The sequence below is a fragment of the Stenella coeruleoalba genome (genome assembly GCF_951394435.1).
Source record: "Stenella coeruleoalba genome assembly, chromosome: 15".
NCBI classification, from domain to species: domain Eukaryota; kingdom Metazoa; phylum Chordata; class Mammalia; order Artiodactyla; family Delphinidae; genus Stenella; species Stenella coeruleoalba.
The window spans coordinates 23,260,680-23,273,661 of NC_137161.1; the positions used below are offsets into that span (position 1 = coordinate 23,260,680).

The 12,982-nt window shown below is 41.0% G+C and overlaps 1 protein-coding gene across 5 annotated transcripts in view; it reads right to left on the reverse strand.

The window, feature by feature from the left end:
* PHF20 (PHD finger protein 20) overlaps positions 1-12,982 on the reverse strand; it is a 133,192-nt gene that overhangs the window by 75,795 nt on the left and 44,415 nt on the right. For all 5 annotated transcript variants that reach the window (XM_079944297.1, XM_079944296.1, XM_079944294.1 and 2 more), the window contains exon 5: positions 2,461-2,540. In XM_079944297.1, coding sequence (XP_079800423.1) covers positions 2,461-2,540 — 80 coding nt within the window. The remainder of the gene's footprint in view (positions 1-2,460; positions 2,541-12,982) is intronic.

Genomic DNA, 12,982 nt, shown 5'->3' on the forward strand with positions numbered 1-12,982 from the left:
AAGTCTCCAAAGTTTTCTGAAAGCAGCCAGGTTTGAGGACAAGCACTCCTCAGTAACTGCTGGCAGAAATATAAACTGCAACCACCAGGAAGGGGGGCTGGCAATTTAGGTCAAAAGTCTTATGTTTATACTTTTGAACTCGAATAAATTCCTAGAAATGAAATCTGATAACAAAATAATCAGACGTGTGTACCCAGATTTACAAATATCCTTAAATGACCATTAGAAAACTGGTTACACAAAGTAGGGTTACATACATATTATAAATACTACTTAGCCATTAAAAGCTATATTCCCATACAGTACTTAGGAACTTGGGAAAACGTTATTTTGTTAAAAGAGCAAGTTACAGGGCTTCCCTGGTGGTGCAGTGGTTGATAGTATGCCTGCCGATGCAGGGGACGCGGGTTTGTGCTCCGGTCCGGGAGGATCCCACATGCCGCAGAGCGGCTGGGCCTGTGAGCCATGGCCGCTGAGCCTGCGTGTCCGGAGCCTGTGCTCCGCAACGGGAGAGGCCACAACAGTGAGAGGCCCACATACCGCAAAAAAAAAAAAAAAAAAAAAAAGAGCAAGTTATAGAACAGTAACATATGACTCAAATTTGGAAAAGAAAAATATATATACATAAGTATCTTTTTAAAAAAATACAGAAGGCTATACATTAAAATGTTAAGAGCAATTGCATCTAGATGATAGAATTATACAATTTTTACTTTCTTTGCCCTTTTCTGTACTTTCTAAATTTTCTACAGCAAACATATATTGTTTCTATAACTTCAAAAAAAGATAAATGTTCCTGAAATATAGATTATCAAACCACTTAGGGCAGTACAACCCTATTTAAAAAACAAAAAAACAATCGAATACTATCTGAAAAAAGCTTTAAAAATTGTCTGACAGATATTTGTAAGAAATTTTGCTTTGTAAGTGGCCTAGCTGAGAAGTCATTTATCCAAACCACTATGTTCTCTTGGAAAAGAAAAACAAACAGGAGCCATGGGCCTGTGCTTGACCACCTGCCAGGTCTGAGATGACATGAGACACTCAGAGGCAGCTGGGAATTGAGGACTGAAGACCCACAAATCCACACAGGGTGAGGTGCCCATCCCCAAGCTAAGGCACCATGAGTACTATCAATCAGAGGAAACAGATGAACGTTTGTTATGTGGAGCCCTAGACTTCCATTTGTGTAGATTCTAGATACAATATGACAGCTCTGGACATGTTCTTAATACAGTCCTCTATCTATATTAACTCATTCCACAAACTTAACATAAAAATTGCCAAATTGAAGGCCAAAATAATGTTTTAGAGTGCTGTGTAGTTCCTTAGATGCCTGAGAAGCAAATGATCAAAGAGAAAACATCTTCAGGGCTAAAGCTTTATAATTTTGTCAATTTTCTGAAGAGGAAAACCAGAAAGGCAAAAACACTTCTGAGATTATCTTTAACAATATCATGTATCATGATGCTTTGGAATTGCTAAATATATGTTCAGAAGAATTTATTAGAAGGTTCCAGGATTACCAAATACTGTCATATCAACAACCACCCAAAGAAGTAAATAACAATTAGTTACAATCAGAATCTTTCCCCTCAGCTATTTCATTAAGACATAAATATTAAAAAAAACTAAAAGGGAAAAAAAAATCACGAAGAAAGTAGGCAACACTTCCAGGTGGCCAGAATCTATCTGTGTGCACCACATTTCCAGTATCAAAACTCAGGACCCGGGGCTTCCCTGGTGGCGCAGTGGTTGAGAGTCTGCCTGCCAACGCAGGGGACACGGGTTCGCGCCCCGGTCCGGGAAGATCCCACATGCTGCGGAGCGGCTGGGCCCGTGAGCCATGGCCGCTGAGCCTGCGCGTCCGGAGCCTGTGCTCCGCAACGAGAGAGGCCACAACAGTGAGAGGCCCACGTACCTCAAAAAAAAAAAAACTCAGGACCCGTGCTTAGACAAGTACATGGATGGTGAAAGGGACAAAAGGAAACAAAAATTTCAACCCAGGCACATCTAGCACGAGTGCTTGCCAAATCTATGCCAAATGGTGGCTCCGTAACCACCAAGCCATGGTCCTGAGCTGAAGGACAAAGTCAGATGAGGAGAAAACATCTCCATCTCTTCAACCACTCAGCAAGTTCCCTGTGAGGGGAAACAGCTCTGTGGGCAGAGCACAGGAAGACAGAAGAAAGAATAACAACCAGGCGCTTTGGGAAAAAGACAGATAACAGGTAATGGTACGCAAGTACTGGCACTTCTGAAAAGAACTGGTATGAAAAGAAAAAGGCAGAGAGAGAGACAAATATTTACAATTTCTGAAAACTTGTGTATTGCTTTCTGGTGAAATCATGTCAGATGAAGGAAAGATTTTGTCATCATAAACAAATGTAACATCTTTGAGAAACAAAACTATAACATTAGCATTATTCATACTACAAAGCATAAAACCACATTTCTCACCTGATCTTTCGAAAAAGCTTTGACATGAATATGTTTGACAGTCTGAACTACTCCATCATAAAATTTCACAGTGTAAGTACCTAAAATTCAAAAAGATATGATTTTAACTTGCAGTTTCATGAAAGCAACAAAACTTTTCAAAGCATAAACACAAGGGAGTTCCAACCACAATAATAAACATATGGAAATTAAAAAGTTGTTCAAGAATCACATTCAATCTTACTTATGTCCAAGATAATAATAGTACACTTGCCTTTTCCTCTTTATCTTACAAATCTTTTTATCTATACAAATCAAAATCCATCCCAAAAAAACCTCATTTTTATGGTGCTTCACTAAATCTTAAAAACTTGCACTGACTTAGACCAAGAACAAAGAGCAGTAAAACAATTAAGAATGTAAGGAAACACCAACAATGAACTATCAGAGAAATTAAGGGAACAATCCCGTTTATTGTTGCATCAAAAAGAATAAGATACCGAGGAATAAACCTACCTAAGGAGGTAAAAGACCTGTACTTGGAAAACTATAAGACACTGATGTAAGAAACTGAAGATGGAAAGATATACTGTGTTACAGTCTTGGTGGGAATGTAAACTGGTGCAGCCACTGTGGAAAAAACAGTATAGAGGTGTCTCAAAATACTAAAAATAGAATTACCACATGACCCAGCAATTCCACTCCTTGGTATATATCCGAAAAAAACAAAAGCACTAATCCGAAAAGATACATGCACCCCAATGTTCACAGCATTATTTACAATTGCCAAGATATGGAAGCAATCTAAGTGTCCATCAACAGACGGATGGATAAAAGAGGTGGTATATATATATATACACATATACGTATACAATGGAATACTACTCAACCATGAAAAAAGAATGAAATTTGCAGCAACATGGATGGGCTTGGAGGGTATTATGCTAAGTGAAATAAATCAGACAAGACAAATACTATATGATCTCACGTGTGGAATCTAAAAAATACAACAAAGGAGTGAATATAACAAAAAAGAAACATTCACAGATACAGAGAACAAACTAGTGGTTACCCGTAGGGAGAAGGAAACAGAGGAGGGGCAAAATAGGGATAGGAGATTAAGAAGTACAAACTATTATATATAAAATAAGCTACAAGGATATATTATTCAACACAGGGAATATAGCCAATATTTTATAAGAACTACAAATGGAGTGTAACCTTTAAAAATTGTGAATCACTATATTTACACCTGTAACATATAATATTGTACATCAACTATACTTCAATTAAAAAAAAATAGGATATAAGGAAAATGCAGATTTACTTATTGCTTGGTGAATTATTAATGTTTATCACTTAATCTTTATTTTCTGGGCTTAGAAGTAGTAATATCTTTTAAACTTGAAAAGAAGTACGACCATCTGCTAAAGGGATTATGTTTTTAGAGGTCACATTACTCTCAAAATCCATATGAATTAGCTGCATATTACAATATTTCAAAATAGAGACTAGGCCAAAGCACTAAATGGTGACAACTACATTGTTAGTTTTGTTCCGTTTTTTTTTTTTTTTTTAAGTCCAACAAAAATCACTCTCTGCTAAAAAACTGAAACTGGAAATCCAAATAATCTTATCTCGCCAAATAATACATCCAACTACAAAAGTTCTCATTAGCTGTACCCAAACCAACACTTTCAACCTTTTGCATTTTAGAACCCACCCATGTCTCTCTCTCTCTCATTTTTCTTTTTTTTTTGGTTCCAGGGATCTATTAAAAAAAAAAAAAAATCACAGTTAATCTTGTCAAGATTATCAATGAACCACTGGTAATCATGTAATGATTTACCACTAGTAAACATGGTCCGTTTTCAGGACCAATTTGCTACCCAACATGGAAGAAAAAAAATAAATCCCAAGGGTTGGGAGCAGAATAATGCAACGATGAAGTTAAGATCTTCTGGCTGGTTGCCTCCTTCTTATACATTCTCTCCCCACCCACCGGCCTGCTCCTCCAGCCCTGAATAAGGCCCTGCCCAGGGCTAGCCACCTCTTCAGTGCTCAAAGTCCAAGCAATCTGAGCCCAATTATTTTCCAAACCTTATTTCGAATTACCAGCATACAATACCCACCAACTCAAAGTGACTAGCTACTTGCCACCCACTGAAACTGTCTTGTGACATTTCCACCTCCACACGAAGAAGTGTTTTCCTGCCTGGAATGTGCCACTCATTGATCCTTAAGCACTCAGCTCAAAAGACCACAATAGCTCAGTAAAGCTTCCTGACTTCCCTGCTACTGGAGAGTTCTCCCTCCTCTGAACTTCTCAGACTCATTTGGTACCTGACCTGCAGAGACTCACATTTAGGTGCCTTCATATAGAAGGCAGATCCCAAATCGAAGGCAGGCTCTTCAAGGCTAGAGAACACATCTGACAGTAGTTTCTCACACAGCGCCAGACTCACTGTAACCAGTGTTTATCAAAGTGTAGTCCCCAGACCAGCAGCATGAACAACCCTGTGAAATTACTGGAAATGCAAATTATCAGCCCCACCCCCAATATACGGAATCAAAAACTCTGGGAGTGTGACACAGAAATGTGTTTTAGTAAGACCTTGAGGACTTCCCTGGTGGCACAGTGGTTAAGAATTTGTCTGCCAATACAGGCGACACGGGTTCTGGCCCTGGTCCAGGAAGATCCTACATGCCACAGAGCAGCTAAGCCCGTGAGCCACAACTACTCAGCCTGTGCTCTACAGCCTGTGAGCCACAACTACTGAAGCCCGCACACGTAGAGCCCGTGCTCCCCAACAAGAGAAGCCACAGCAATGAGAAGCCCGCACACCGCAACGAAGCAAAGCCCCTGCTCGCCACAACTAGAAGAAAGCCTGTGCGCAGCAAAGAAGATGCGACGCAGCCAAAAATTAAAAACAAAAAAGACTCCACCTTGCGAGAACACCAGAATCACAACTAACTGCTCAACAATCATCGACAGGAAGACACTGGAACTCACCAAAAAAGATACCCTACATCCAAAGACAAAGGAGAAGCCACAATGAGACGGTAGGAGGGGCACAATCACAATAAAATCAAATCCCGTAACTGCTGGGTGGGTGACTCACAAACTGGAGAACACTTATACCACAGAGGTCCACCCACTGGAGTGAAGGTTCTGAGCCCCACGTCAGGCTTCCCAACCTAGGGGTCCGGCAATAGTAGGAGGAATTCCTAGAGAATCAGACTTTGAAGGCTAGCGGGATTTGACTGCAGGACTTCAGCAGGACTGGGGTAAACAGAGACTCCACTCTTGGAGGGCACACACAAAGTAGTGTGCACATCACGACCCAGGGGAAGGAGCAATGACCCCATAGGAGACTGAACCAGACCTACCTGCTAGTGTTGAGGGGTCTCCTGCAGAGTAGGGGGGTGGCTCTGTCTCACCGTGAGGACTGGACACTGGCAGCAGAAGTTCTGGGAAGTACCCCTTGGCGTGAGCCCTCCCAGAGTCCACCATTAGCTCCACCAAAGAGCCTAGGTAGGCTCCAGTGTTGGGTCGCCTCAGGCCAAACAACCAACAGGGAGGGAACCCAGCCCCACCCATCAGCAGACAAGTGGATTAAAGTTTTACTGAGCTCTGCCCACCAGAGCAACAGCCGGCTCTACCTACCACCAGTCCCTCCCATCAGGAAACTTGCACAAGCCTCTTAGATAGTCTCATCCACCAGAGGGCAGACAGCAGAAGCACGAAGTACAATCCTGCAGCCTGTGGAATGAAAACCACATTCCCAGAAAGACAGACAAGATGAAAAGGCAGAGGGCTATGTACCAGATGAAGGAACAAGATAAAACCCCAGAAAACAACCAAATGAAGTGGAGATAGGCAACCTTCCAGAAAAAGAATTCAGGGGCTTCCCTGGTGGTGCAGTGGTTGAGAGTCCGCCTGCCGATGCAGGGGACACGGGTTCATGCCCCGGTCCAGGAAGATCCCACGTGCCATGGAGCGGATGGGCCCATGAGCCATGGCCGCTGAGCCTGCGCGTCCGGAGCCTGTGCTCCGCAACGGGAGAGGCCACAACAGTGAGAGGCCCGTGTACCGCAAAAAAAAAAAAGAGAAAAAGAATTCAGAATAATGATAGGAAAATGATCCAGGACCTCGGAAAAAGAATGGAAGCAAAGATCGAGAAGATGAAAGAAATGTTTTAACAAAGACCTAGAAGAATTAAAGAACAAACAAAAAGAGATGAACAATACAATAACTGAAATGAAAACTACATTAGAAGGAATCTATAGCAGAATAACTGAGACAGAAGAATGGATAAGTGACCTGGAAGACAGAATGGTGGAATTCACTGCTGCGGAACAGAATAAAAAAAAGAATGAAAAGAAATGAAGACGGCCTAAGAGACCTCTGGGACAACATTAAACACAACAACATTCGCATTATAGGGGTCCCAGAAGGAGATGAGAGAGAGAAAGGACCCGAGAAAATATTTGAAGAGATTATAGTCGAAAACTTCCCTAACATGGGAAAGGAAATAGCCACCCAAGTCCAGGAAGCACAGAAAGTCCCATACAGGATAAAACCAAGGAGAAACACGCCGAGACACACAGTAATCAAACTGGCAAAAATTAAAGACAAAGACAAATTACTGAAAGCAGCAAGGGAAAAACGACAAATAACATACAAGGGAACTCCCATAAAGGTAACAGCTGATTTCTCAGCAGAAACTCTACAAGCCAGAAGGGAGTGGCATGATATACTTCAAGTGATGAAAGGGAAGAACCTAAAACCAAGATTACTCTACCCGGCAAGGATCTCATTCAGATTCGATGGAGAAATCAAAAGCTTTACAGACAAGCAAAAGCTAAGAAAATTCAGCACCACCAAACCAGCTCTACAACAAATGCTGAAAGAACTTCTCTAAGTGGGAAACACAAGAGAAGAAAAGAACCTACAAAAACAAACCCAAAACAGTTAAGAAAATGGTCATAGGAACATACATATCAATAATTACCTTAAACGTGAATGGATTAAATGCTCCAACCAAAAGACACAGGCTTGCTGAATAGATACAAAAACAAGACTCATATATATGCTGTCTATAAGAGACCCACTTCAGACCTAGGGTCACATTCAGACTGAAAATGGAGGGATGGAAAAAGATATTCCATGCAAATGGAAATCAAAAGAAAGCTGGAATAGCAATACTTATATCAGATAAAATAGACTTTAAAATAAAGAATATTACAAGAGACAAGGAAGGACACTACATAATGATCAAGGGATCCATCCAAGAAGAACATATAACAATTATAAATATATATGCACCCAACATAGGAGCACCTCAATACATAAGGCAACTGCTAACAGCTATAAAAGAGGAAATCGACAGTGACACAATAATAGTGGGGGACTTTAACCCCTCACTTACACCAATGGACAGATCATCCAAAGAGAAAATTAATAAGGAAACAAAAGCTTTAAATCACACAATAGACCAGATAGATTTAATTGATATTTATAGGACATTCTATCCAAAAAGAGCAGATTACACTTTCTTCTCAAATGCCCACGGAACATTCTCCAGGATAGATCACATCTTGGGTCACAAATCAAGCCTCAGTAAACTTAAGAAAATTGGGCTTCCCTGGTGGCGCAGTAGTTGAGAGTCCGCCTGCCGATGCAGGGGACACGGGTTCATGCCCCGGTCCGGGAAGATCACACATGCCGCGGAGCGGCTAGGCCCGTGAGCCATGGCCGCTGAGCCTGCGCGTCCGGAGCCTGTGCTCCGCAACGGAAAAGGCCACAACAACAGTGAGAGGTCCGCATACTGCAAAAAAAAAAAAAAAATCTTCCAACAAACAAAAGTCCAGGACCAGGTGTCTTCACAGGTGAATTCTATCAAACATTTAGAGAAGAGCTAACATCCATCCATCTCAAAATCTTCCAAAAAACTGCGGAGGAAGGAGCACTCCTTAACTCATTCTATGAGGCCACCATCACCCTGATACCAAAACCAGACAAAGATACTACAAAAAAAAAGAAAATTACAGACCAATATCACTGATGAATATAGATGCAAAAACCCTCAACAAAATACTAGCAAACAGAATCCAACAACACATTAAAAGGATCATACACCATGATCAAGTGGGATTTATCCCAGAGATGCAAGGATTCTTCAGTATACGCAAATCAATCAATGTGATACACCATATTAACAAACTGAAGAATAAAAACCATATGAGCATCTCAACAGATGCAGAAAAAGCTTCTGACAAAATTCAACACCCATTTATGATAAAAACTCTCCGGAAAGTAGGCATAGAGGGAACCTACCTCAACATGATAAAGGCCATACACAACAAACCCACAGCAAACATCATTCTCAATGGTGAAAAACTGAAAACGTTTCCTCTAAGATCAGGAAGAAGACAAGGATGTCCACTCTCACCACTATTTTTTTTTCTTTTTTTTTTGCGGTACGCGGGCCTCTCACTGTTGTGGCCTCTCCCGTTGTGGAGCACAGGCTCCGGACGCGCAGGCTCAGCGGCCATGGCGCATGGGCCCAGCCACTCCACAGCATGTGGGATCTTCCCGGGACCGGGGCACAAACCCGTGTCCCCTGCATCGGCTGGCAGACTCTCAACCACTGCGCCACCAGGGAAGCCCTCTCACCACTATTATTCAACACAGTTTTGGAAGTCCTAGCCACGGCAATCAGAGAAGAAAAAGAAATAAAAAGAATACAAATTGGAAAAGAAAAAGGAAAACTGTCACTGTTTGCAGATGACAAGATACTATATATAGAGAATCCTAAAGATGCCACCAGAAAACTACTCGAGCTAATCAATGAATTTGGTAAAGTTGCAGGATACAAAATTAATGCACAGATATCTCTTGCATTCTTATATGCTAATGATGAAAAATCTGAAAGAGAAATTAAGGAAACACTCCCATTTACCATTGCAACAACAAGAATAAAATACCTAGGAATAAACCTACCTAGGGAGACAAAAGACCTGTATGCAGAAAACTATAAGACACTGATGAAAGAAATTAAAGATGATGCCAATAGATGGAGAGATATACCATGTTCTTGGATTGGAAGAATCAATATTGTGAAAATGACAACACTATCCAAAAGCAATCTACAGATTCAATGCAATCCCTATCAAATTACTAATGGCATTTTTTACAGAACTAGAACAAAAAATCTTATAATTTGTATGGAGACACAAAAGACCCCGAATAGCCAAAGCAGTCTTGAGGGAAAAAAGCAGAGCTGCAGGAATCAGACTCCCTGACTTCAGACTATACTACAAAGTTATAGTCATCAAGACAATATGGTACTGGCACAAAAACAGAAATATAGATCAATGGAACAAGACAGAAAGCCCAGAGATAAACCCACACACCTATGGTCAACTAATCTATGACAAAGGAGGCAAGGATACACAATGGAGAAAAGACAGTCTCTTCAGTAAGTGGTGCTGGGAAAACTGGACAGCTACATGTAAAAGAATAAGATTAGAACACTCTCTAACACCATACACAAAATTAAACTCAAAATGGATTAGAAACCTAAATGTAAGAGTGGACACTGTAAAATTCCTAGAGGAAAACATAGGAAGAACACTCTGACATAAATCACAGCAAGATCTTTTTTGATCCACCTCCTAGAGTAATGGAAATAAAAACAAAAGTAAACAAATGGGACCTAATGAAACTTAAAAGTTTTTGTACACCAAAGGAAACCATAAACAAGACGAAAAGACAACCCTCAGAATGGGAGAAAATATTTGCAAAGGAATCAACGGACAAAGGATTAATCTCCAAAATATTTAAAGAGCTCATGCAGCTCAATATTAAAAAATCAAACAACCCAATCCAAAAATGGGCAGAAGACCTAAATAGATATTTCTCCAAAGAAGATATACAGATGGCCAAGAAGCACATGAAAAGCTGCTCAACATCACTAATTATTAGAGAAATACAAATCAAAGCTACAATGAGGTATCATCTCACACAGGTCAGAATGGCCATCATCAGAAAATCTACAAACAACAAATGCTGGAGAGGGTGTGGAGAAAAGGGAACCCTCTTGCACTGTTGGTGGGAATGCAAATTGATACAGCCAAGATGGAGAACAGTATGGAGTTTCCTTAAAAAACTAAAAATAGAATTACCATACGATCCAGCAATCCCACTACTGGGCATATACCCAGAGAAAACCATAATTCAAAAAGACACATGCACCCCATTACTGTATAGCACAGGGAACTATATTCAATATCTTGTGATATACCATAATGGAAAAGAATATGAAAAAAATAATGTATATATACGTATAACTGAATCACCTTGCTGTAGACCTGAAACTAACACAACTATACATCAGTAAAATAAAATATTTTTAAAAGTAAAAGAAAGAAAAAGTTTAATAAAGCCTTGAGGTGACTCTGGTGCACAATGAAGTCTGAGAACCACTGTTGTAAACAATGAGTAATTACCTACTGTTTTGCTCCTTGTAATTACAAAATAAAAGTGATTATTTGTTACAAGTGTCACCAACACAGAAAACACAGTTGGTTTTATATATATATATATATATATATATATATATATATAAAAATAAAAATAATACTTATACAGGTATATGTAGTTGGTTGGTTAAAGCAAGCAATGAGATGACAGGCTATGATAAGGATTCTACATAAGGCACGTCAGCAATGATTGATGAATACTTACAGCAAAGGCCTGGGTTCCTGTCTTCCTGCCTCTATTGTGAGGGTGTTGGCAAGCAAAGGAGCAATGATAATAAGCAAGGCTGTGGAACTCTAAACAGACTCTTTTCAAGCAACCATGGCAAAGCTCTGGCCAGTCTAAGGACGGGGGTTTGGGGTTGGGGACATTAAGAACCCAATTCTCAAGAAATCTTAAATATTAAGCATGCCAACAAGCCACCCAAGCCTATACTTTCAACTATCTTATCAACAAAGTTCATCAACAGTTACATCAAAATGAAAACTGTCCATTTTTACAGACATTTCAAACATCCAGAAGGACAAAATGCTACCCAAAAGTCCAACATTTTCAGCTACTTGAAGTCAATTTTGAATCTTACTCCTGACAGCAGGCTCAGAATGGAGGCCTTAGATGAAGGGATGGACCCCGAGTTCCATGGAAGTCTACAACAGAGCTAGAAGCAGAACCCAAGCCTGTCTGCTGGCCTCTGACTAATTCTTCTCCCACCACCCCACACTGCCTATTCCCCAAGTCCCTCAGCCTCAATTCCAAACCACAAACCCAGAGCACCACTGGCCACTCTGAAATGACCCAAACTATGGCCAAAGGTGCTCAGGGGCCACTGTCCTTAGATAACAATATCCTGGCCCTGACCCTTTTTACTTCCAAAGAACTACAAGGGATCATCTTGAAACTTTCTCCCTTGATCATGCACATAGCCTAACCTGGGCTTCAATGAATCAGAAGAAACAAAACAACACATCCCACAGACAACAGTGGTCTAGACCCACTTCTGGAGAGAGGCCCCAAATCTACTTTAATGGTTTCATGCATAACTAAAAGAATGTCTTCCCATGGAATCCTCCCAAGGGTGGCTGGCAACAGAGCTCTCCCATGGCCACAAACAACATCTAACAAAAAACATGTAAATGACAGAATCCAAAATAAGAACATTCTTGACACAAAGGCCACCTGCCTCAGGCTCCCTTAAGAAGCTCCTGTCTTTACCAGATGAAACAAAGCTTCCTGGCTTTGTCCTCTGGGGGTTAAGAACTCAGCATATCAGACAACCTCAGTAATAGCAGAAGGGACGTAAGAACAAAACTAGAGACGTATAGAAAGCTCATCTTCTCTAGGACCAAGGAAACAGGTGACTCTAGAAAGGACAGATTTCTGTTGCTCTTGAAAGCTACCATAACTGTGAGTCAGGGTCCTTTTACTACCCTGCTCATTCTCCAGGAGTCAGAGAATTCCACAATATCATGGATAGGAGCTTTCAAACATGGTTTCTCTAAGTCCTGAGGTTCCCACAGATGTGCCTAAGGGGGTGGGCAGAGGGATGGGATAAGTGCATGTTTGCAGGCAACCTCCCCCTAAGTCTTTTCCTCTTAGGAATTTTACATAATGGGCTTAGGTTCTGTAGCCAATAATTTCCAGAACTGCTCATCTAGTCCAATTCCTTCTCCCATTTCTAACTGCTCAGATGAGTCTAGAGCAAGGAGAATGAACTGCTTATAATCATCAAGCAGGGACTGGGACAGGGCCTGTCTCCAATCAGGGCTCTCAAGACACCACCGGGCTCCAGGAAGTACAGACCATCTACACTCACCCTACCGTATCAGGTGCACGTACACACACACACACCGCCAGCGAGCATCTGGCCCTGACAACTTCTGCTGTTTAAGGAAAACCCTGATCCAGAGAAGCGGCCTGGTACTGTAGGAACTGCAGTTTCAGGAAACTTGGAGCACCACAGACCTCCATGCAGACCTCAGGCTACCATTTATCTATATG